The sequence below is a fragment of the Ostrea edulis genome, chromosome 5 (genome assembly GCF_947568905.1).
Source record: "Ostrea edulis chromosome 5, xbOstEdul1.1, whole genome shotgun sequence".
Taxonomy (NCBI): Eukaryota; Metazoa; Mollusca; class Bivalvia; order Ostreida; family Ostreidae; genus Ostrea; species Ostrea edulis.
Window position 1 is genome coordinate 90,672,314 of NC_079168.1, and position 26,078 is coordinate 90,698,391.

Sequence of the window (26,078 nt, forward strand, 5' to 3'; positions counted from 1 at the left end):
ACACGGAGGGTTTACTCCGGTAATACTTTTTCACTAATTTAGCTCTAATCTGACAATATGCAGGACATACTAACAAAAAGTGGCATTCACCACCAATTTTAGTGATACTTGTTTAACAAAACCTTTTTTCACGTGGTACATTTTTATGTCTGCCAGTTTCTATGGATAAATTATGTGATGATAACCTTATTTTGGAGATATCCTTTTTGTACATTTTAGGAATATAATTTTCTAGGTAATATTGCAAGCAAAGGTAATCAACCAAATGTTTATAAATAGTGCATTTTGATTCATGTATGTTGCTATGTGAATTTTGAATAAAATGATCCTTCGATCTTTGTTGTATTGTTGGGAAACAGACATTGCTATTTAATGCCACATATAACTAAGTCCCAAACAATCACATTGTTCCTCAATAAAAGTAGCCCAGTTACGACTTACATGCTTTGTATTTTCACAGATATTGAATAAACATTCTTATGCAGCATTAAGTACACAATTTTCATTCAGACTGCAATAGTTTGAACCAAAACTCGAACATTATCAAAATACAATCATGATACAATGGTAAACGCCCTGTTTCAAAATACACCATTGTTGTATTGATGTTTTTACGAACACCAAGTGCAAATTTTAAAAATGATAATGATAAACTAGTATCTCTAATTGAGCGATGGAGCTATGAACGTGTTATCCTTCTGTCATTGTCAACATGCACTATTTCATAGTTCTTGATCGTCAGGTCATTGCATTTTTCATTGAATTACAACTTTGTATCTTCCATGATGTAAAAAGAAATATGAAAATCTAAAAGATATTCCTATTCTACATTTGGAGTATATGTACACGTAACAAGTCATACTTCATTTAAAGTATGGTATAAAATCGCGAATTGGAAACGGTCCAACAGTGGCTACTGGTATATTTAAGAGACTTAGTGACAACCAAAGCTGAGAAAATAGTTCAGTTACGTGTTTAACTCCGAAGTAATAAATGGAATTGCTCAATGATGATGTTTGATTTAATCGTGAGGACAAAAAAGAAGCGTTCAATACATTGAAACAAAGTGCGACAAAGCGCATGCTCTGTATCATGACACAGGTATTTAAGCGGCCTGGCCTACCGAAACTTCCCAAGGAGTTAAATACATTATGCAGGATGCAGATGGTAAGTTTACCCTTAAACAAATCTGGTTGTTTTCTATTAGGCGCGTGGATGGGTATATAACAGGGTTTACATCTGCATACGATAAATTTAAAATGTGCGTCAAGTTTATCCTTTTTGCATCAAACAAATTTAAAACATTTCATATAATTTTCGAGAAAAGTCAAGAAGAAAGGAAAATAAAAATACTGTGCTCTTGCATTGAAGTAAAATGTTTTGTTTTTGTAACAGTTTCGTGGAAATATAATTTGTATTTGATACTAGATGAAAGATTTGAGTTTTGTTGAACCTGGCTCATAGCGATTGTTGTGGTTTTTATTTTAAGTACATGGTGCCGTTTGCTTCGTATGTCTTCTCCAAATCTACAAGATGTAATTATCTCATTAACATCAAGTTGCATTCAATGAATAAATGAACTTGGATCCCGAGGAGGCGCGCGAATAACGTTTCGTAGACTAAGAAGTTGAAAACGATTTTAAAGAAACGATGAAAATAAAGAAACCTAATCTTTTCTTAATGCAGTTGAAAAAAAACTTATTTTTTCTTTAGTTATGAACATTTACGCAGTATATTTGAACTTGAAATGCTATCAATGATTCATTTCCATCATATGCATATAACTACATGCATTTCATCCGTGGGGTGTATATCGTGTACGAATTGTCCCGTGTCCCGTGGGGTGTATATCGTGTACGAATTGTCCCGTGTCCCTTACTTTATTTGTAAATCCGTCTTGTGTATCATGTGTATCACTTTGATTCTTTTTCAACAGGTACATGTAATTCATCTCCTCTTCTTACTGCTTTTGTCCCCTGCAGCTGAGACAGGTAATATGGGGGGGGGGGGTAGAATTATTTGTATTTCATTATTTTTATGTGAGGGCAACTCCTGCATTTTTTAAACATCAGTTTGAGGGTGTCAGTGGATTGTTACTAAATTATAATTGATTATAGGGTATTCTGGTTGCTTTCCGGAAACGCCGACCGCGAGGCAGTTAGCAGTCAATCCAGGAAACTACGTCCCAGGGCTGCTGACTACCACACAATGTCAGGATTTCTGCTCTAGAAAAGGACAAGCCCTAGCGGGTTTGACTGCTGGGAAAATTTGTTTTTGTGGAATGACTACGACACAACCACAAGTAGCGGCAAGCGCATGCGTAGAAACCTGTGTGGGTGAAGCTGGTCTGAAATGCGGAACAAATGGAGAACCTCCCTATGATAGTGTCTACACGACCCCAGTGGTTCTGTATGGCTTCCAAATATTTCCTGGGGGTAGGTCTATAGATTAATCTAGATAATTCAATTTTACGTAGACATTTTCTTTTTGACATTCCTCACAGGTTTGATGATTGAAACGAAAGAAAATGAACTAAATTCTAATTCCGTACTTCTAAAAAGACCCCTCTTTTTAAAAAACAAAATCATTTGCAAGGTCACAGAAAAACTTTTATAATAACTTTCATTGATCCTTGTTCTTTGTGATAGAGTTGATGCTTTTGTCCCCAACTGGCCGAGCCGGGGTGGACTACATGTACATGCAGTTTGCACTCCATCCGCCCTTCTGTCACAGCTAAGCTTTTTGGACTTTTTCATATTGATTTGATTTAGGAAGCTCATAGTTTATTACATGTACTCTATGTTAATTTACAGATCAAGTTTAAGTTTCGTCACAATTGAGGTGTTGTTACGAGTCTCAGATTTATGGGACATTGTTCCGAATATAGTTTTGGGGACTTTTTTCCATTGAGCTTTAACATAGGAATCTGAAATTTGACATGGGGTTACTGTACCTAACGGGTAGATACAGATCAAGTTTTCAGTTTTTATACGCTTGACTTATTCTAACAAAAAATTTAAGACTTAGTTTCATGGTTGAATGACCTTCATCAATATTCGTATTCACCATGGTTTGGTTTAGGAAGCTGAAATTTGGTATGTGGTTTACCACTGTATGTTTACAGATCAAGATTTACGTTTTGTCACAGATGAGTGATTTCTACGCGATTTATGGGACGTTGTACCGAATACACTTTCCTGGACTTTTCTCTAAAATAACCAACACATGTAACTTATGATTCTGAAAAAACTAGGTACGTTAATGCAGCAAAATCGGCCCTGTCTTCAGATTTCATCAAATTAAATACGTAAGATGACCACAATTCGCCATCGTCAGAACTCATCCGTCTTATTAAAACCAGACCTCCATTCCCGCTCCTCTTTTTTTTTCTATGTTTGCTTGAGCGGGCTTGGGGATCTGGTTTTAAGGAGCGGGCATAGAAAAGAAAGCGGAGGCGAGATTGGAGATATGGTTTTAATCAATCTGCAGAGCACATCAATCTCATGTCGTTTACTTGTAAAAGTTTTACAAGAAACAAACAACCAAAAACTAAAACCCGCAAATAACGTCATGATTTCGAAGTTTATGAACAACGTCTTGGAAAAGCAAGAAAATCACTTCAAAATGATTTTCAACACAGGGGTTTAATGCTTTATATGAATGCATTCTATCATGTCAATTGAATGGGCCAGGGTGTATCCGATCCTAAACGGAATAGAAAGAAATCTATAAAATAAAGGAAATTTTATTTAGTTTTAACCGTGGAATTAAGAACTCGACCACAATTTGTCAAACACAAAGAAAAAGATTCAATTATCCGTGCATTTACTCCAGCTGGTACTGTTATTTATTTATTTTGCTTTACAAGAGATTTCATTCAACAAGGCAACTTCTCCAGCTGCACCCACCCCTTCTGAAAAACAATGCAAAGTTATTTAATTATTTCTAGTGAAGTTTAAGTTATTGAAAACTTGATCGACATTAGTTCATTGTGATTATGTTTACCACATTTTAGCATATAATTATATATATAATGTCCTGTTGTATATGTATTGTAACATGTAAATATTTTTTTCTTCAAAACGGACGATAATAATCTCTGATTTTAAAAATTCTTAATTCTGTTTCTCTTACTTTTATAAATAGTATTAAGGAATAAAATATTGTATCTCATGATAATTTCTGTCGAAACCATATGCTATTTTCATAAAGTTAGTAAAACTATCTAGCTCTCTGTAGTACGATTAACCATGTTGTATTTGTATCGTATCAGTACAATTATTACTGAAAATGTGCAAATCATGACCCGATTAATGCACAAAGAAAATAAATGTGAGATATTACCTACGCATATCTCAGCCATAGTCTTTCATTTAATTTTTCATCAATTCTTTTTAAAATAATTTTTTCCGCACGAGTATCAGATTTGATCAATATTTTCAAATCATGCCATACACTTTTACCCATATGAAAAATTCAATTCATTAAAAGTAATGTGACTGGAATTAAGTTTTCTTTCCCTTAAATGTTTTCAAATAAACCAACAAATTATTATTTTTATAGACGTCAAAATGAGAAATAATAATTAAACAGTTAAATGTAAAATGCACAACTTTGGATCTTCTTGATTATTGTGTGTGTGGCTTTGTTTTTGTTTGTTTGTTTTGATCTGTCCTTTTTCGTTGTCATTTTTACGTTTTGTTTGCCCGATAGGGCCCAGAATTGGATGGATAAATTAAAATATATTTTGAAAATAATTACCGGTGTGATATCTTGACTAATCCACCTCTGCGACTCAAAATGGCGGATATCGTCTGCATTTGTTAAAGTTTTTCTTTTGAGCATATTTTATTGATCATATCAAAAGGATTGGGAACAAGTTTGAATAACTTCCTAGTCTCTCTCCTAAAGGTAATATAATGTGTCATTCGAGATGAAAATTAACAGGTAAAATGAAGTTTCGAGTTCACTGGGATATATTAATCGACATATGAATGAAAAGTATTATTGTTAATAGATAATGCATCGTCGATATATCTAAATGTTCGAATTGAAGGCCACAGCAAGATTTTTTCTCTTCTCACGTAGAAGAGTTTGAATAAATTGTGCTTCATAGGAATATAAAAACAGGTCAGCTAACAAAGGAACACAATTCATGCTCATGGGGATTCCAACAGACTGTTGGAAGACCTGATCACCAAAAACCATGAAGATATTGTCAATGAGGAACTCCAGCATAATTTTTTGTTTCAACTTCAGAGTACTTGTGCGTGGAATCAGAGTGGTGTTTAACAAAGTAAATTTTTGGATGACTGATCACTAGATAGAAATATTTGCCTTTTCCATTTTTGTTGAAAGTCAAAAGTTGGAATCCCCATGTCAAAAGTCTATCATTTTTAAAATATTCTACAAAATTTGACCAAACCAATAAGATTAAATCTGTCATAAATAAATTTGCAAAAATAACAGCATTTCTAACTTTGTAAATATTTGCAGATAAACACATTTTTCTTTCAATATTGAAAAATTCACAGTTAAATATGTAGTGGTATTTATCTCCAATATAATTTCCATTACAGAAATCGCATAACCTATCAGATCTATCAATGTTAAAAATCTGCCATATTCAACTGGTAATCTGTGACTGACACATCTGAAATTACACAAACAAGATTACAATGCAATAGCAGGACCGTAAATTACATGGAGGCGGAGGAGGCAGCTGCCTCCTCCAACTTTTGAGCCAAAAAAAAATTAAAATTTAAAGTTCATTAGAATTTATGTTGTTTCCAATAACTAAGAACATGATACCTCCCTTAAAAAGCATTCCAAATCTTTCTTTTAGAATGAGTTAGTCAAGTAACATCTTAGAAGGCCCTAGAATCAAGGATTTTGCACGAAACGTGTTCAGTGTGCACAAAATGTGCTCAGCGTCTGGGGGCCTGGGCGGCCCCCAGACCCCCGCCTAATTTCCAGCCTCCTCCAAATTGAAGGTTCATTTACGGCCCTGAATAGTGAAAAATACGTTTCGTCGCGATAACGCCCGTAGTACGTGTATTTTATATTGGGAATCCCGAGCTCGTAACTTGCATGCAATTCCGAACCTGAGCATTTTCTCAGTATAACGGAACTGAAAAAAAATATGGTAATACGATATCTTTTTGTCCTCGATATTATTGTGGGTAGAAAATTGTGAATGTTGAAGAAACTAGATAGAGGCGAAAATGTCGATATTCATACATGTACATACATGTATTATGCTCCATCGTTCAAAATACCGGAAGTAACGCTGTACTGAATATGACAGAACTTTAGGGATGGGTGTATGAATAGAGTTGTTTGATGCAAGGCCAGGATAAGACATCTTCGTTTGCTGATGATCGTTTTGAGTATCAGAATTAAAGAAAATGTAAAAACAAAACACCCAAAACAAAAGAAAAACCATCCTACCAAACATACAAACAAAATAAAAACAAAACAAAAAAACCACGCACACACACACACACACACACACACACACAAGGAATACAAAATAGACACAGTCCAAATTTTAAGACTGGGCATACTTCCGGCAATATGTGTAAACTTTTTATTTTCCTATATTTTTATTATTCATTTTTATCATACACGAGTACATAAACTATAGACGTAAGATTATGTACGGTACGCAAACGAATTGATTTAGGACAGCACACAGACTATTACACGAACGACTTGACTTGGGACCGGTAGGGGACACGAAACTTGCAGAACACTTGTTTATTTCACTATTTATTTCCAACGCAGTAAAATTTAATGGTCATTGAAACGTCTTGAATTACGTAGCAATTTCTTTATACAACTGTTCACGGAAACACATTGCAAATATTTAAGTTAAACAGTACTCTTGTATTTGATTTCTCTAAAAGTACACGTGAGACCGTGCTTCCGATCAATTTGACTTGAAGTGAAATATACAGTCATGTACTTATATAATTACTTGCAATTAAAACTTCAAGAGGAACTGGACTCTATAATCGATTCGGAGTTCGATAAAACGTCATTCTCTTGACATATAAAATTATCATCGATAAAAAAAGTTTATCTTTCCGTAAATATTGATGATTTTGCTTTGTTCTGTTTATTCATGTTGTGAATTTCATTATGGTGTTTTCTTTCCTTTCTATTCGAATTCTGTGGGCTTTTGTAATGGATATTCATACTGTATGTTATTTTGCAATATTTGCATTCCAACTGTCAATATGACTTTTCTTTGAAAACATGAAAAACAAATTGTCATACATTTGACAAAACTTCGCAATGGCATCACAATGCCACAATAAATAATGACGTTGATGTCAAATTGGCAATCCAACCAAGTACGTTCAAGGAGCGAACAGCCTTGACCATTCCATGGAAAATCCTATAAAATGGGATAGTGCAATTACTCGTTCAGATTTTGATGAGTTTTAAATTTTTTTGGTTCTGTATTTATTGGGGGGGTTGGGGGGGTTCTGTTTTTTTTTTTAAGGGGGATCTTTTTGTTTTAATTTTTGTTTGTTTGTTTGTATATATTGTTATACGTCCTATTCTAGTAGTTTTAATTCAAAGAGACGGACAGGGACGTAAAACATTATAAATACATACAGAGACGTGACGTTTTCATATGAGTGAAAAATTCGCGAGAGGTACGTTAAATAAATATATCAACAAAGATACTCCACTAGCATAAAATGAAGTACCACGCATTTTGAACAATACATACATGTTACGCTCAGGGCCGTAACAGTGATATTTATTTTTATCGTGCAAATGCCTTCGATTTTTAAGAACATATCCGAAAGACTTGTGAGCTTCATTTAAAAAGGGATAGTGAAGGCCATGCAGTGTTGGGTTATTTATTTGTTACTGCTTGGACGGTTTCTTCTCATAGAGGGCATAAAGGTCATTTTGTATAGAATATTTCAAAGAATTAAAATTAGTCAATTGATTCAAACAAGTCATGTTCTGTATAGAATAATTTTATGTATTTATAATATAGCTGCATTTTTTTACAAAAAAACCCAGTTATAATCTTCAAATTACTTCCCCTTAATTGTACTTGGACAAAAATTCAATCTGCTACATATTTATAAGTTGACTCTCGGTGTATTATTTATTAACAATTACTGATATACAAACACATGGATAAACACAAAAAAGTTTTTATTTTAGTTCAACATGTTTTGTGATGACACATACATGTATCTTGAAGGTAAGTAATAAAGTAAGTAATAAATCGAAAACTGTCCAATATGTCAGATAATGAGATATCAAATGATTCGGGACTGTTCTGGGAAGTTTGCGCCTTATAACTAAAACATTGTACCGAATTTAGGTTGTACACTACCTGGCAATGTCCACGAAACCAGGCCACTGTTTACAAAATAGCAGTTTTTCTGTTTGTCATTACAGTGGCGGATCCAGGTTGAAAACCAAAATTAATGGTAGACCACCCCCTTTAAAATTCCTGGATCCGCCCCTACATTCTAATAGTGCATTACGTTGTTTGATGAGAAGAAACGACACGTATTCTTAAATTATCGCGCTGGACAAAACACATTCGCAATACTGAGTTTTAAAATTTTGAAATTATGAACGACCGTTCATGTTGTCTTTGGTCAACTATCGGCATGACGGATTACAATTACATTAGTAAAATCATTATCTAATTTTCAATACAGAAAGAGATCATTTATGTTACATAAGGAACATTTAATTTGGAGCTCCAAGCGACTTCCTAATAATCAAGTTTTATTTACTGTATCAATGAATATAACACAACTAATACACGCAATTATTCAAAAATTGTTCTGGAATTCATCTGAATTAAAGATATCGTTCATTCAATTCAAGTGCGCGACAAATCAAACGCGCATTATAAAAAGTTCCTCCTATATGCAATATTATTTAACTTTACCCACATACAAAAGTTCCTCCTATATGCAATATTATTTAACTTTACCCACATACAAAAGTTCCTCCTATATGCAATATTATTTAACTTTACCCACATACAAAAGTTCCTCCTATATGCAATATTATTTAACTTTACCCACATACAGTTCCAAGTCGGTGGGGCCAAATGTTTGACGTGCGCTGTTTGCTTGAAGTCATTTTTGAATTATCTTAGGGTATTTGAATAATTCAATTTTTCTATCTATATATTGCATTTTCCGCATGAATCATGAATACACACAATATGCACACTTGTATACAACAGGCACCCTACTTATAGTCATCTGTTCGTTACTGACCTGGGCCCGGTTAAATCTGGTTAACATTAACACAGTTCTGAATTTAAACGCAATGTTAACTCCTAACAAAGTGATCAGCTAACGCAGTGTTAACTCTAACAAAGTGATCAACTAACGCAATGTTAACTCCTAACAAAGTGATCAGCTAACGCAGTGTTAACTCCTAACAAAGTGATCAGCTAACACAATGTTAACTCTAACAAAGTGATCAACTAACGCAGTGTTAACTCTAACAAAGTGATCAACTAACGCAGTGTTAACTCTAACAAAGTGATCAACTAACGCAGTGTTAACTCCTAACAAAGTGATCAGCTGACGCAATGTTAACTCCTAACAAAGTGATCAGCTAACGCAATGTTAACTCTAACAAAGTGATCAGCTAACGTAATGTTAACTCCTAACAAAGTGATCATCTAACGCAGTGTTAACTCTAACAAAGTGATCAGCTAACGCAGTGTTATCTCCTAACAAAGTGATCAGCTAACACAATGTTAACTCTAACAAAGTGATCAACTAACGCAGTGTTAACTCCTAACAAAGTGATCAGCTGACGCAATGTTAACTCCTAACAAAGTGATCAGCTAACGCAGTGTTATCTCCTAACAAAGTGATCAGCTAACGCAGTGTTAACTCTAACAAAGTGATCAGCTAACGCAATGTTAACTCCTAACAAAGTGATCAGCTAATGCAGTGTTAACTCCTGACAAAGTGATCATCTAACGCAGTGTTAACTCTAACAAAGTGATCAGCTAACGCAGTGTTAACTCCTAACAAAGTGATCAGCTAACGCAGTGTTAACTCTAACAAAGTGATCAGCTAACGCAATGTTAACTCTAACAAAGTGATCAGCTAACGCAATGTTAACTCTAACAAAGTGATCAGCTAACGCAGTGTTAACTCCTAACAAAGTGATCAGCTAACGCAGTGTTAACTCCTGACAAAGTGATCATCTAACGCAGTGTTAACTCTAACAAAGTGATCAACTAACGCAGTGTTAACTCCTAACAAAGTGATCAGCTAACGCAGTGTTAACTCTAACAAAGTGATCAACTAACGCAATGTTAACTCCTAACAAAGTGATCAACTAACGCAGTGTTAACTCCTAACAAAGTGATCAGCTAACGCAGTGTTAACTCTAACAAAGTGATCAGCTAACGCAGTGTTAACTCTAACAAAGTGATCAACTAACGCAATGTTAACTCTAACAAAGTGATCAACTAACGCAGTGTTAACTCTAACAAAGTGATCAACTAACGCAGTGTTAACTCTAACAAAGTGATCAGCTAACGCAGTGTTAACTCTAACAAAGTGATCAACTAACGCAATGTTAACTCTAACAAAGTGATCAGCTAACGCAATGTTAACTCTAACAAAGTGATCAGCTAACGCAATGTTAACTCCTAACAAAGTGATCAGCTAACGCAGTGTTAACTCCTAACAAAGTGATCAGCTAACGCAATGTTAACTCTAACAAAGTGATCAGCTAACGCAATGTTAACTCTAACAAAGTGATCAGCTAACGCAGTGTTAACTCTAACAAAGTGATCAACTAACGCAATGTTAACTCCTAACAAAGTGATCAACTAACGCAGTGTTAACTCCTAACAAAGTGATCAGCTAACGCAGTGTTAACTCTAACAAAGTGATCAGCTAACGCAGTGTTAACTCTAACAAAGTGATCAACTAACGCAATGTTAACTCTAACAAAGTGATCAACTAACGCAGTGTTAACTCTAACAAAGTGATCAACTAACGCAGTGTTAACTCTAACAAAGTGATCAGCTAACGCAGTGTTAACTCTAACAAAGTGATCAACTAACGCAATGTTAACTCTAACAAAGTGATCAGCTAACGCAATGTTAACTCTAACAAAGTGATCAGCTAACGCAATGTTAACTCCTAACAAAGTGATCAGCTAACGCAGTGTTAACTCCTAACAAAGTGATCAGCTAACGCAATGTTAACTCTAACAAAGTGATCAGCTAACGCAATGTTAACTCTAACAAAGTGATCAGCTAACGCAGTGTTAACTCCTAACAAAGTGATCAGCTAACGCAATGTTAACTCTAACAAAGTGATCAGCTAACGCAATGTTAACTCCTAACAAAGTGATCAGCTAATGCAGTGTTAACTCCTGACAAAGTGATCATCTAACGCAGTGTTAACTCTAACAAAGTGATCAGCTAACGCAGTGTTAACTCTAACAAAGTGATCAGCTAACGCAGTGTTAACTCTAACAAAGTGATCAGCTAACGCAATGTTAACTCTAACAAAGTGATCAGCTAACGCAATGTTAACTCCTAACAAAGTGATCAGCTAATGCAGTGTTAACTCCTGACAAAGTGATCATCTAACGCAGTGTTAACTCTAACAAAGTGATCAGCTAACGCAGTGTTAACTCTAACAAAGTGATCAGCTAACGCAATGCTTAAATTCTGTTTTTCAAAAGCAATTTAACACAGTGGTTAGTTAACACTGTGTTAACCGAGATAACCACTTCCTAATCATTTGCACATGTACTTCCTATGTAAACATTAAGAATTCCGAGGTAAATAAAAGTCTTGTCTGTGGAAGATAGCTGTTGAAATGTCCATGCAAATGTTAATTTCGAAATACATGACAGTGAATGTTGGTCATACGCTTATGCTCGTATAAATGCATTCATTAGTCTATTCAATTTGAATAATGATGGAGGTATTGGAGCATTATATAATAATGATATGTTTGGCTTGTTGAGAAAAACTATGCTTATGTTGTAGAAAACAGGCTCATTGCATAGTTTGATAACACTAGAAAGTGTACAGTGGATATATTTGTTTCCAATTAATGCTTTCTTCCGTAACCACAGCCGTTTCTGCGAAATATATATATGAAAGGTGAAAATAAAGAACAGTGATCAATCTCATAACTCTGATAAGCAATACAAAATAGAGAGTTGGGCAAACACGCACCCATCCATAAATATACCTATAAATTGAAATATTATGCAAAAACGAACCTCGACAATCTACATTGCCGCTTCGGTAGCCTACACCCCGGTCACAACATAGCCTACACCCCGCATGTTGCGGTATACTCCGTGGAGTAGTTCACAGTATCTTTGTATGAAGGAACATTTGAGGCTCGTACTTGGCACAAAGGTTGCATACGGCCAGTGGTGTATGGTGACCTTACCCCAAGGTACATGCAGTTTGGATAAATTAACTGGTATTAAACTATATACGGTGGTTATAAAATTAATGCTTCTTCAGACAGCCATAGAAGTCTGAAGAGGCATTGAAGTCGAAAGCGCTAACAGTGAAATGTTATTCCAGTTTTGTGTTTCTTGACTTTTATTATTGGATTTATATATATATATATATATATATATATATATATATATATATAAAGCACAAACAAACAATTATAACACCCAACCTTACGTTTACCCCTAGGATCTAAACGATACATGTGAAAATCAATTAATCAATATATAAAGCACTAAATAATCACAACTAGGTACTGAAAATTTTCGCCCCAGCCCGGGGTCGAACCAGCGACGTACGGCACCCACCGCCTAGCAAGATATATATATCAAGCACTAAAATGACCAACGACACGAACAACCAGATTGTCAAATTTTCGGGACGACCCGTCCCTTCTTCAGGACAAACGAAAAGAATTACATAATGTGGCCAATATCAACAGAGAACAAAAACTACATATAAATACATCTAGCACTACAACTACACTAATCTACAAACGTATTTACAACGCAGACTACATATTTTTTGGTCTTTAGGCTTGCCAATCAATGTTAAAAGTGGAGCGAATTAGGACATGCCTTATTCGTCCAAAGAGCTGATATATATACATATATATATGTATGTATATATATAAAAAAATATATATATATATATACCATATTCAGACCCTGAAGCGTACTACTACACCACTTGCACGGAACGGCATGAAACGATTCTTGCACTGAACGGTTTGCACGAAACGCTGAACGATCTGCACGGAACGGTGAACAGTTTACACGAAACGCTGAACGATCTTCACGGAACGGTGAACGGTTTGCACGTAACGCTGAACGGTTTGCACGGAACGGTGAACGGTTTGCACGAAACGCTGTAACTGTGTAGGCGTGGCTTGCACGCTTTGTAAACGATCTGTACGAAACGGTAGGCGTGGCCTGCACGCTGTGATTTTTTCGGTAATATTTGGTTCAAATAGTTTCAATATAATTGCAGTATTCTAGATATTAAAAACTAAAGAAATGATAATGATTCATTTTTAAAATTATTGCTCATGTATTAGATCAATGACTTATAAACACGTCGGAATGAAAACAATGAATTTTTTTAAATTTCGAAAATAAAAGAAAAATATGCAAAAACCATATCGTCACGGAATATTGATTAATCAAATTTTATTGAATCATTGCTCTATTTAAATGTCTGTTTCGCTATTTTTGTACATTCATTCTGAGTGTCGTTAAAATACATTTGCAATTTGTATATTCCAGGCCTCTTCCCAAAGACAGATGTTGAATAAACCTATTGATTTTATATACATGTGTACGTGAATGAAAACAGATAAAATGATTTAAAGAAACTTCCCGTCAGGAAAGATTGGAACATTTTTTGGGCGGGGAGAGAGTTGTGAACGGTCTGCACGAAACGCCAGGCATGACCTGCACGCTTTGATTTTTTCGGCATCATTTGTTTCATGCTGGGGTTAGTTTAAACAAGGAATATTTTATGACTTACGAACACGTTGGAATAAAAGGAAATTAATATTTTTTAACTTGGGAAATAAAGGAAAAAGATGCATGAATTGTATCGGCATGGAATATTTATTATTCAACTTTATTTATTCATTGCTCTATTAAATTCATTGAAAAAGTCGCGTCTGTATCGCTATTTTTGTACATTCAATCTGAGTGCAGCTAAAACACGTGTGCAATTTGTATTTTCCAGGGCTCTTCTCAAAGACAGATCTTGAATAAACCTAAACATTTTTACATACGTGTATGACAACAGTTAAATGATTTAAAACTTCTCTTAAGGCTGGAACATATTCTCGGGTGGGAGGGGGGCGTGACATAGAATTTGCCAGTTGATAAGAACCTGTCATTTTGGATAAGAAGGAAAAAAACAAAACAAAAAGAAACAATCAAAATATGATTGAAGTACATTAAATATAAATGAATAGATAAAACAAATAATGCGATATGCGAGCGGATTTAACATCCAATTGTAATTAGATTGTTACATTTGCCTCAATTCTAAACCTATAGAAAACAGCATTCATTTTTGAGAGACAAAAGATATAAACACCTCTTGTCATATTTCAATTGCCCCCGCCGATTTTCACACCTTCTGTACGAATGTTCATTTCAAATACCCGGATTAGCTGACCTCTATTGTGGTCAAAAAACAAAAAACAAAAAAAAAAAAGAGAAGAGAGACCTTGGAATTTGCGTAGAGTATACAAGTTACAAGTTATACACAGGTCGGTCTTTGCACTATACAGACAGTTCCGATAAACGATTTTGATGAAAATATATTTTATTTAAAAAGAGAAACTTGATCATACAAATGTAACAAGACAAATAAATTATTCCTATACAAAAAAAAAAAAAAAAAAAAATCAACAAGCATTCTGAGAGTGTTGCATGGCAATACATAGTACCCTACCGGTTGCAAAAATTATTGTACCAAAACAATATTCAAAGTTCATTACGTAAGTTATGGTAAAAGGGAAAATTGGGAACCCAGAATGGGAATGGTTAGAAATCAATTACTATATTCGAGTGGAGACTAGACCAGGAAAAAAGACACATCTATAATTAGGTTTAGGTCTTTAACCAAGTCAATAAACTGTGACATGTAGGTGATCATGAATAATTTAGCTATATTGTTGTATTACTATGCTAGAAGTTTTAATGAGTGTAGTATTCTTATATGTACAGAAATAAGACACTTGCATGTAAACTAACAATTCATGCTATTTTTCTAAGTCCAAGGGCCTTAACTAAATGGATAAACAAATATCAAATGAATATCTGCAAGCACAACCAAAAAAAAAAAAAAGTCTGGAAAACCGATAATCCATGCTATTTTTCGAAGTCCAAGGGTCATAACTAAGTGAAAAATCAACGGACCAAGACGAAATTCAAACTTGATCTGTAACTTGTTATGGCAGAGCAACGTACCAAATATCAAATAAATATCTGCAAGAACAGAGAAAAAGTATGGAAAACTGAGCGCAAACCTAAAGTCCCCTTCGACTTCGTTGGTAGGGAACTAATAAATAATAAAAAAAAAAATAACGAGAGCAGAGATATTACATGTCTCTGCGCTTGCTAGAAACTACCAAGGGTGAGAAAGTGGTATCGGATTTTTTTTTAATAGACATTCTGAAATAATTGGTCAAATTCCCAACAATGATTACCCGTCCTACATCCTATGCCGAAATGACTTGCACGGTCTGTACGTTTCTAAGGCCGTGGTTTGAACGATCTGCACGTTTCTATGGGCCTGGCTTGATCATGCACGGAACGATTCTTGCACGAAACGATTTGCACGGAACGCTGAACGGTCTGCACGAAACGCTGAACGGTCTGCACGGAATGAAACGAAACGCTTTGGAGGTGTAGTAGCACGCCTCAGTCTCTCTCTCTCTCTCTCTCTCTCTCTGTCTCTGTATACACACACACACACACACACACACACATATATATATATATATATATATATATCAGTGGCGGATTTAAGGGGGTCGTTGTATGCGCCCTCCCCGCCCTAAAATTTTCAAATTTAAGGTAAATCATGGTATCTTGTTGAGAAAAATGTATTAAACGATAAAAGAAGCAATAATTTCTTCACTCCCGGAGAAATAAATGACAAAATGTTTTGATTTCTTGAATTACTTTGATGGGATCACTTAATTTTTTCCAAAAACCCTTAATATTTGCGTCATCTTATTAATTTCACCTTATAAAATAGAAAATAGTACAAATGATTAAATAGGGGACATATTTCAAGCCCTATAAAGACTGAAAATCCAGGAGCTTCGCCCCTGGGCCCCACCAAGGCTTCGCCCCGGACAGGGGCCCCTGCCTCATAAAGTGGCGCCCCCGTAACCGCAATTCCTGGATCCGCTCCTGTATATATATATATATATATATATATATATATATATATATATATATAATTGTGGCCACCCAATGAAAATAATTTCTCTCACAAGATGAAATTCTTTCTCCTTAATCTATAGATACAAACTGAATCTTATTTTAACAGACATGCTCCTGGAAACATTTGTTTCTCAGACCCTGTATTTCAATCTAACCACCGGCAACATACAGTCCATACTGGCAGTTACATCAGACGGCGGTCCAGACTTGGGACCAATCACAACTCTGTCCGTTCCAATAGTCCCTAGAAGATCAAGGCCACTACAAATCAAGGCCAAAATCATCGACATTGGGTCAGAAGAACTGGAATCAACCCAAGTATTTAAGGTTAATTATACACACAGGTTGATAGAGTAGAATAAACATAATGAAGATAATAATAATAATATATATATATATATATATATATATATATATATATATAATAGTTATTGTATATTTATTTAGGTGTATCTTGATTTATTTGGTGGAAGGGCGGTGAAGAGTGCAAAACACGAGTCTCCGCCCTTCGTCCAAATAAATCTAAATACACCAAAATAAATATTCAATAACTTACTTGTATCATGACCAATTAGAAATATAATATTTGTCATGTAACCAGTGGTTATTGCATGATTTTTTAATTACCCTAATGAAAAGTAAATTTTTGGTCAGGTAATCGCTTGGGTATTTTCCTCTTCCCGCCATGTATGTTCATAGCGCACTACTCGCCCGATAATTGGTGAGAGCGGATCAAGTACATAATGTGTCTGATCAGAGCACCTCAGCTATGGACATTGGCGGTGTACACGATTTGGGTGTATAGTTTTTATTTAATGATGATCATGAGGATTTTCTCACAAGCATGTGAGGATCACACATTTCGTGAAATTAAACCGGGAGATGATGAAATGGATATCGACACGGCCGCGAGCCTAGATCTTGTGAATTCTAATTTAAACTTCACCATGTGTTGAAATTGTCAGGTGGTGTTCAATTTATTTACGCAGCACAGTTTTCAAAAATATGCAAATGATGGTTCCGCCCACTGGTGTACAGTGTATCTCCAGTTATTGTACACCACAACCCGATCAGTGCACGACTATAGGTAAATTGGCCTTTGTTTATATTTATTTTGAGAACCACCTGTGCATCTGCGTCCACTTCCGGAGAAGATATAAATTAAACTTTTTACTTTTCTCAGGTTCAAGCCAGAATCAAATTAATGACACTGGTGTGCCCAGCGTATGTCACAGGTAACGTTCAATTTGACTGTTTCCTTCGGATTGGAGTCGGCAGCGCCATGACGGTCAATATCGATATGAACGACGGAACAAAATTTCTACTCAAAGTGCCAGGTGATAATCCAAACATGTTGACAAAAATTCTAGGGAGTATTATGTTTACTTTCAATTTTTCCTTGAAAAGTAAGTGCGTTTTTATAAATCTTGTTATCTTGTTACAACAACGCGTAATCCACCTCATAATTGCAGAATGTAGAGAATTCTCCATGGGTTACGCACACGGTACCCCTTCTACAGCTTCACACCCGGGCAACAATTTATACTTGTTTCCTGATACAATCGTGAGAACGAACGCCACTTTGGTGGGTTTGGACTATACCGCAACTACCATTGGGAATATCATAGTACAGGTTTGTCGTGGAATGTGTGAACAGATGTGTACATCACACTTTCACAGAAACATGACGTTTTCCGTATTGCAGGAAAGTGTCACATTTTATTATTCGCTCATCTGAGCCGAAGGCTCAAGTGATTTTCTGATCAAAATTTGTCCGTTGTCTGTCGGCGTCGTTGTAAACTTTTCACATTTTCATTTTCTTCTCAAGAACCACTGGGACAATTATCACCAAACTTGGCCAAAAGCATCCTTGGGTAAAGGGCTTTCAAGTTTGTTCAAATGAAGGGCCATGCCCCCTTCAAAGGGGAGATAATCACAAAAATGCAAAAATAGGGTGGGGTCATTTTGAAATCTTCTTCTTAAGAACCAATGAGCCAGAAGGGCTGAAATTTATATCAAAGCTTCCTGACATAGTGCAAATTCAAGTTTTTTTTCCTTCAAATCATGGCCCCGGGGGTAGATTGGGGCCACAATAGGGGATCAAAGTTTTACATAGAAATATATAGGGAAAATCTTTAAAAATCATCTTTTCAAGAACCAATGAGCCAGAACAGCTGATATTTACATGAAAGCTTCCTGACATAGTGCAGATTCACGTTTGTTCAAATCATGGCCTCCGGGGTAGGTTGGGGCCAGAATAGGGGATCAAAGTTTTACGTGGGAAATTGGGAATAAATTGAAAAAATCTTTTAAAATCATCCTCTCGAGAACCAATGGACCAGAAGAGCTGAAATTTACATGAAAGCTTCCTGACATAGTGCAGATTTAAGTTTGTATAAATCATGGCATCCAGGGGTAGGTTGGGGCCACAATACGGACTAAGGTTTTATATGCAAATATATATGGAAAGTCTTCAGATATGGGCCAAGGTAACTCAGGTGAGCGATGTGGCCCTTGGGCCTATTTAGACGGATTGTACATGTGTTATGGTACTGTGATGTCTGAACAATCTTTCCATTCGGAGACTTCTGTTAAAAATCCTATTTTCATTTTCTGCCACACATCAAGTTGAAACTTATTCAATATTGTGTAACGTTTTTGTGAGTTACTCTACATAAGTTGCAATTTCGATCCATTATTAAATTAAATGTTACATGGAGGGTATATGATTTGTCCTAATTCCTCCCACGGTTTTCAAGTGAGGGCCTTCTTGTGTATAGGTATTGAAGATGTGCATGTGGCAAGGATTTTGATTTTCTTTTATTTTTTGAGAAAATAACAGGTTGTTGAAATTATTTAGAGCTTCTAGATCGCCGGGACAACTGTCCGGAGAGTTATTGTCATGACCCCGGTGTCGGCGTCACACTTTTAAGAAAAAAGTTTAATCTGGGCTATATCTTTTGAACCAAGGGAAACAGGGTTTTGATATTTCATATATATATGCCCCAGGAAGAAACCTTTCTTTTAGTACCAAGACTTTTGACCTAGTGACCTTTACTATAGACATTGACCTACTTTTTGAAAATTTTAACCTGGGGATAGAGATTTTATATTTCATATTTAGATTCCTAATGATTAGGCCTTTGATATGGTATGAAAACTTTTGACCTAGGTACCTTGGACTTTTGACTTATTTTTCAAAAACTTTAACTAAAGGGGATAGGTTAAGTAGAGTTAGGGTTGGATACCGTTAAGGACGAAACGATACGATACCATACCGATACTTTTGAAACGATACGATACTTCCTAACGATACTTTGATCTATAATCAAGAAATAACTGATGAATATCGTAAGGATGAATAGATGACTTGACACTTTTGGGTTTTTAACCTTTTTCAATGAGAAGCAAAACACAGCTAGTTATAATCAGGTAAAAAGAGTACCGCAAACGGTACAATATACGCCTGTAGGACAGTGAAAATCAACCTGGAAGCACGATGCGCACTTTGAATTGATACAACACGCATTATGAATAGAAAAGCCTTAAAGTAAGTCATGATGCACCAATCCATCTGACATGTAATTGTATGTTGCATTTCGTCGATTAGCATAACCTTCAAAGTCACGTTAGTAGTTTTCATTGAATCAACTTGAATATTCAATAGAAATGCAAGGAATGGATTAAAACTTCGAAGGATGATTATAGATTTATTAATATACATATCTACATGTATAAATAATGATATTGATGCCAGTATGAAATGAAACGATATTTTACCGGTAATTTTGAAACAAGTCCTCGGTACACTGTATTGATACCGAGTAATGGTGTCCAACCCGAAGTAGAGTCATGCTTCCCAGCGAGCTATGTTGTCTTTTGGCAACACTTGTTAGGAGGCATTTCAAAGTGAGCATATGGTTTGTGCATGTAACTCCTCTAACTAACACTTTTCAAGTTAAAGCCTTTATAAACAATTTGAAAATCTGCATGATGCAAGGATTTTTCTTCCCAAGAATTTCTTTTGATGTTTGATTGATTGAATATTGTTTAATGTCCCTCGAGAGAATATTTCACTCATATGGAGACGTCATCAATATAACTCAATCAATTTTAAGTCATCTGATTCACTTGGGTGACCTATTGCTATCGTTCAGCGTCGGACGACGTGCTTTAACAATTGATCATTTTTAATTTCTTGATAACTACCTTTTCAATTTAAAAAAAAAATTGCTGTAAAATATAGGACTTTAGAGCCTTAGGAAAGGGGCAAAAACTACCTAATATTGACCATTTTTCAAAACGATTTGAAACTAAATTGATATTTTTAAAAAGGAGCAAGTAGTCCTTTATCAAAATTATAATTAAAATTTCATGATATCAGGGGTAGGAGTTTTGATACCAGTGTTGGACGAAAATGGACATGATAGTGATTAAATATCTATCATTTGAGAGTCTTTTGTGATTTTCCTGATAATATATAAGAACTAAAAGCATATTTAGGAAAAGTAGAATGAGAGGTACCAAAATTGTAAATTTCGCAACCCCAACGTTCTAACAGGTTCCAAAATAGTCATACACGTAGTATTAATATAACAGGTATCCCCAAGTCTTTCAGCAATATATGGGCACTTTCGGGGCATTTATGAATTTTACAAGAACAAATCTGCTGTTGAATATTAGATTTGCAGAACAAAATACTTATTATAGCTTCGTAGCCCTTGGGGTTAGTGATACTTGTAAGTAATACTCGGGTGCCTGATAAGGCGTGTAGACCGTTTGTGGGGACATATTTTACACACAGAAGTCTTGGTTTGTTTATCTACCATCTGTCACAGTTCATAATCTAGGATCTTTTGTTCATACGATGCAAAAGAAAGTATGTCAACGCTTGATGATGGCTCATACTACATTAAAATAAAGTTCTACAATTCGTGACATTAGAAAAAAACCAAATCCTTAAGTAAAACACCTTACATACCGGTAAGCTTATGACGGGCGTATTATCTACCGTTCTCGTTACTATTGTTATATCTGGGAAGTGTTAAAACTCTTTAACCAAAGTAGCCTTCAGTTATTGAACTGAAGTACATGAAAATATTACCTACTAATATATGATCACAAAAACGTTAACCTTCTTTTTGTTAGGTTTGAATTACTATTGATAGGAATATAATGTAATGTTTTATCCTAGGTGTACCGCCCTTCATGTGGACCAGGCTTAATACAAATGTTCTGTCATAAAAGTTACTCCTGTATATCCGTGAACGAGTCCTGCTATAATCAACCACGGGGATCCTACTGGCAAACCAAGTGTGGTCCAGGCACCATATACAGTCTGGCATTTGCGAAGTGTATCAATAAGACTTCAGGAGCTGTGATCAGGAAGCCTCCAATCACCGATTGGGGGCAGATGCCAATTCAGTCATTCGAACTTGTTCATGAGTTCACATTCACCATAAGCACAACCGGAAGGAATTTCTACACCGTTCCTGACGCAGACCTCTTCATCATGGATCCAGCGGACGTCATAGCTATAAAGGAAGACGGTGGTCGTTTTGAACTCTTGGACACCTCTAATAACTACAAAGAGTTCTACTGGACGGTTGGTGGAGACTGGTCAACACGAGCTACGAATGGATACAGCATATCTAGCAACGGCGTCAATACGCTCTGCGCCAGACACGCCGTGCAAGCGTATTTTGCAAAGCCCGTACGAGCAAAGTTCAGGCATACGTATGGGCTCATTATGGCAAACTACATGAACATTTCTTTAACTGCATACAACGCAGTCACACAACCACCAGTCAGTTCGTTATATGAGATTGAACTCCTAATCACCATTACTGGCGTTACAATTGATGCCCCTGCAGTGGGTAAGTATTGTAGAAAAGCAAACCGCTCAACAGAGAGTGCTTACTCCTTCTAGACACCTGATTCCACCTATGGTATGTACAAGGGCCCGTGTTTGGTAAGTAGTCGCAAATAAGAGATATTAAAATCCAATCCTCGCTTTGATTTGATGGATGATATGAATATTTAATAGAATCTGCAAAAAAACAGGAACCTAGTGGAAATGTTTTAATCTTTAAAATAAAACTTATCTATGAAAATTGCAACGGTTATCTGGTAATATTTTGTTTTACGGCTAAAATCTTCACGAAACATGTCATTTGGAAAAAGATGCAAATATATATTAAATAGAAATTGAATAATTGGCTCAAATTAAAGAAAAATAGCTGTCTTTTTAAGGCTTGAACCAAACCAGAGAAAACGGTACCCATCCCGATCAAAATGGTCAGAAACTGGTAAAAATAATTATACTGTTGCTAATTTTATGTACTTTTCATCAAGAAATCATTTTCCCTTCTAAACTCATTCAATTTCATAAACCATTTTTACATGGAGGGAATTTAGTTTTCTGATTACTATGTTCTCTATGATTGTTTGTTTTTTTTAAAAATCCAAACAGGTTGGTTCAAATTTGAAAAATCGCAATATTTCTGAATTATGGCCATTTCATTTCAGTTTCTTTTAAAAATACATTTGTACGATATAGCTTTTTCTAACTTTGAAGATTTTAACCGTATGTTTAAAAACAACTGACAGTTTTAATTTCCATAACTATTTGTTTTAATTAAAAAAGATTAGAACGTTTGAGTCATGTAGGTTTGTTTAATTAGATATTCATATCATGCATCATATCGCAGCGAAATTTGGATTCGAAACAAACACCTCTTTTTATTATTCCGGGAAAAAAATTCCTATAAATTAATTGAGATCTTGTATCACTCTTTCGATGGTGATTTCATTCTTTAGTGCTATTGATACTAAATTGAAACTAAATGGATAGAGCAGGTAGTCTTTTACCAAAAATTGTAAATTTGATGATCCCCAGAGTAAGGGTTCTGACCCCAGGGTGGGGCCAAACTTAGTATATAGTATTCATATGTAAGTTTGCTGATACTGTATAAAATCTAAATGCATACTTAGGAATAGCAAAAAAGGATGTACAAAAATGGTGAATTTCAATCATAACCCAGGGTTATGACTTTAGGATGAGTCCAAATTAGTCATACCTTTTGATGTTTTAATGTTAATACATCTATCATTTAAAGCCTTTCATCCGTGTATGCGCTTTTAAAGGTAGTGAAGTTTAAAGAACATATCTTGTTTTATACTGTTGCTGAACATTAGAATTTAGCTTAGATATTTAGAACAGGAATTTTTTTCTAGATTTCATACCCCATGGAAGTAGTGATACTTTTTTTTTTACTAGTATTCAGAAGACCGTTAAGGCCTGTGGGCCTCTTGTTCTTAAAGATATGCAATTGTAGAGATTTTTTTTGAAAATTTGACAATTGTTGGCAGTTTGTGCCCCACCCCCTAAAGCCCCAGGGTAGCAGAAGTCCTGAAATTTACAATTTGTACCCCCTTGTCCAAAAGATGCTTCGTACTAGAATTGAAAGGAATTTGAATGGTAACGTTAAAAATGTTCAAAACACACACACTTAATCACTATGAAAGTAGATATTAACGGCAAATTAACAACTCAACTTTATGACAAACGGGATTATTTCAACTTTTTCATCATCAACTCCCCATATTTATGTAGCAATATTCCATTATCACCTGCATATGGTGTTTATATTTCTGAACTGATTCGATACGCAAGAGTTTGTTCTAAGTATGGTCAGTTTTTAAATCGAAGCAGGCTACTGACAAACAATTTGATGGTGCAGAGGTTCAACAGTCTCGTTTAAAATCAGTATTTCGTAAATTTCATGGTCGTTATAACGACCTAGTTTGTCACTACAACCTATCATTGGCTCAAGTGCTGTCCAACGTGTTTCATGCCGATTGTTAGGCCGTTCTTGGCACACTAATTTTGACTACAGATAACTCTGTTTACCTGATCAAGATATAAGGCTCACGGCGGGTGTGACCGGTCAACAGGGAATGCTTACTCCTAGACACCTGCTCCCACCTCTGGTGTGTCCAGGGTTTCGTGTTTTCCAAACTACGTATTTTGTATTGCTTATGAGATTGTTCACTGTTCGTTATCTTCGCCTTTATAAAGTAGAACCTTCGTTATATTCTATTCAGAGAAGTACCATGCTTGAGCTTACTGTAAGGGAGTACATCAGCACAGAAAAATCAGAATGCTACCATTTAAATGAAATAGGTGAAGATAAATAATAGTGATGAATCTCATAGACGAAATGAAGAACAAGTTAGGCAGATGCCGACTCCTGGAATCACCAGCGTTGGGATCAGGTGCCTAGGAGTAAGCATACTCTGTTTATTGGTTGCTATGTGATTCCCCTTTCTTGATTAGGTAAACGGAGTAATCTGCAGTAAAATTCAGCATGAAAGGAGCGACCTAACAGTTGGTATGAAACACGTCAGATACCATTCAACTCCATGACAGGTTTTATATGGAAACAAACTCATTATAACGACTATTATAATAGAATTTACGAAATGCTGATTATTAATGAGGCTGTTGAAATCCCTTTGACATTAACTTATTTGTCAGTAGCTTGCCTTGGTATAACAATTGATCATATGCAGAGCATGTTTTCGCGTATCGAATCGGTTGAGAAACATTAACACCATGCGCACGTGATAATGGAATATTGCTACACTGTACATAAATATGGAATGTTGACGATGGAGAGGTTGAGGTAATTCTCTTTGAATGTACATTCATCAAGGAAATGGCAGAAGATATGAAATAGTCATAAAACAATAAATAAGTTCACATATATGTACAGATACCTTTACAAGTTCACTATTGTGAAACTCAATATATTTACTCTGAAAGACTGAATTGTTTGTTTCATGTTTCAAAACAAATATGACGTATATAATTATTTACAGGCGCCACCAATAACACGATACAACTAAGCATACCTACTCACCCTGGATCACAGGTATTGTATACATGGAGGTTTGGAACAGCTGATGTCATGTACTCTAATCACAGAGAAATGAATTACACATGGACCGGTGCAGGTATCTACACAATTAAATTGACTGCAGAAAACAAAATTAGCAGTATGTGCCAGACGGTGAGTATAGCATTAACAAGTTCATCTGTTTGACGTCAGAAATATTTGCATTTGATTCCATACCGTATTAGTAATTAGATTTTTGCAAAGGTCAGTGTTTGTCGTGTGTCGTGCACTTTAAACATCTATAACTTCTTCTTGATAACCACCATTCCTATTCTTTTCAAATTTGCAATTCTTTTCAGATTTGGTAAGAAGCATCTTTGAAACAAGGGTGACATAAATTGTAAATTACAGGACTCTTGCACTCCAGGGTCTTTGGGACACGTATTGTCAACAACTGACCAATTTTCAACACTCTTCTTCTCTATAACTGCATATCTTTAAGACAAGCTAGATGCATAGTGATACAGACCAGGGAAACCTCTACCAAACTTGTAAATTTCCTTGGGGCAGAGGGTCTGGTTCCAGGACGGGGCTAAACTTGTTTTGTTCAGTGTATATGTTTAAAATATTTATATTGTTGCTACCAGCCTGCTGATTGTTTCTCTGCTCATTTGAGTAATTGAAGTGCAAGAGGAGATGTAAGTTGATGTACACAAA

At 35.5% G+C, this 26,078-nt stretch overlaps 1 protein-coding gene across 1 annotated transcript in view; it reads left to right on the forward strand.

The window, feature by feature from the left end:
* The first annotated feature begins 1,140 nt into the window (after nt 1–1,140).
* LOC125649388 (uncharacterized) overlaps nt 1,141–26,078 on the forward strand; it is a 73,466-nt gene continuing 48,528 nt past the window's right edge. The window contains exons 1-8 of the mRNA XM_056139253.1: nt 1,141–1,167; nt 1,937–1,991; nt 2,118–2,435; nt 16,568–16,788; nt 17,645–17,798; nt 17,934–18,094; nt 21,656–22,337; nt 25,345–25,535. Of these exons, the coding sequence (XP_055995228.1) occupies nt 1,159–1,167; nt 1,937–1,991; nt 2,118–2,435; nt 16,568–16,788; nt 17,645–17,798; nt 17,934–18,094; nt 21,656–22,337; nt 25,345–25,535 (1,791 nt within the window). The 5' untranslated portion in view covers nt 1,141–1,158. The remainder of the gene's footprint in view (nt 1,168–1,936; nt 1,992–2,117; nt 2,436–16,567; nt 16,789–17,644; nt 17,799–17,933; nt 18,095–21,655; nt 22,338–25,344; nt 25,536–26,078) is intronic.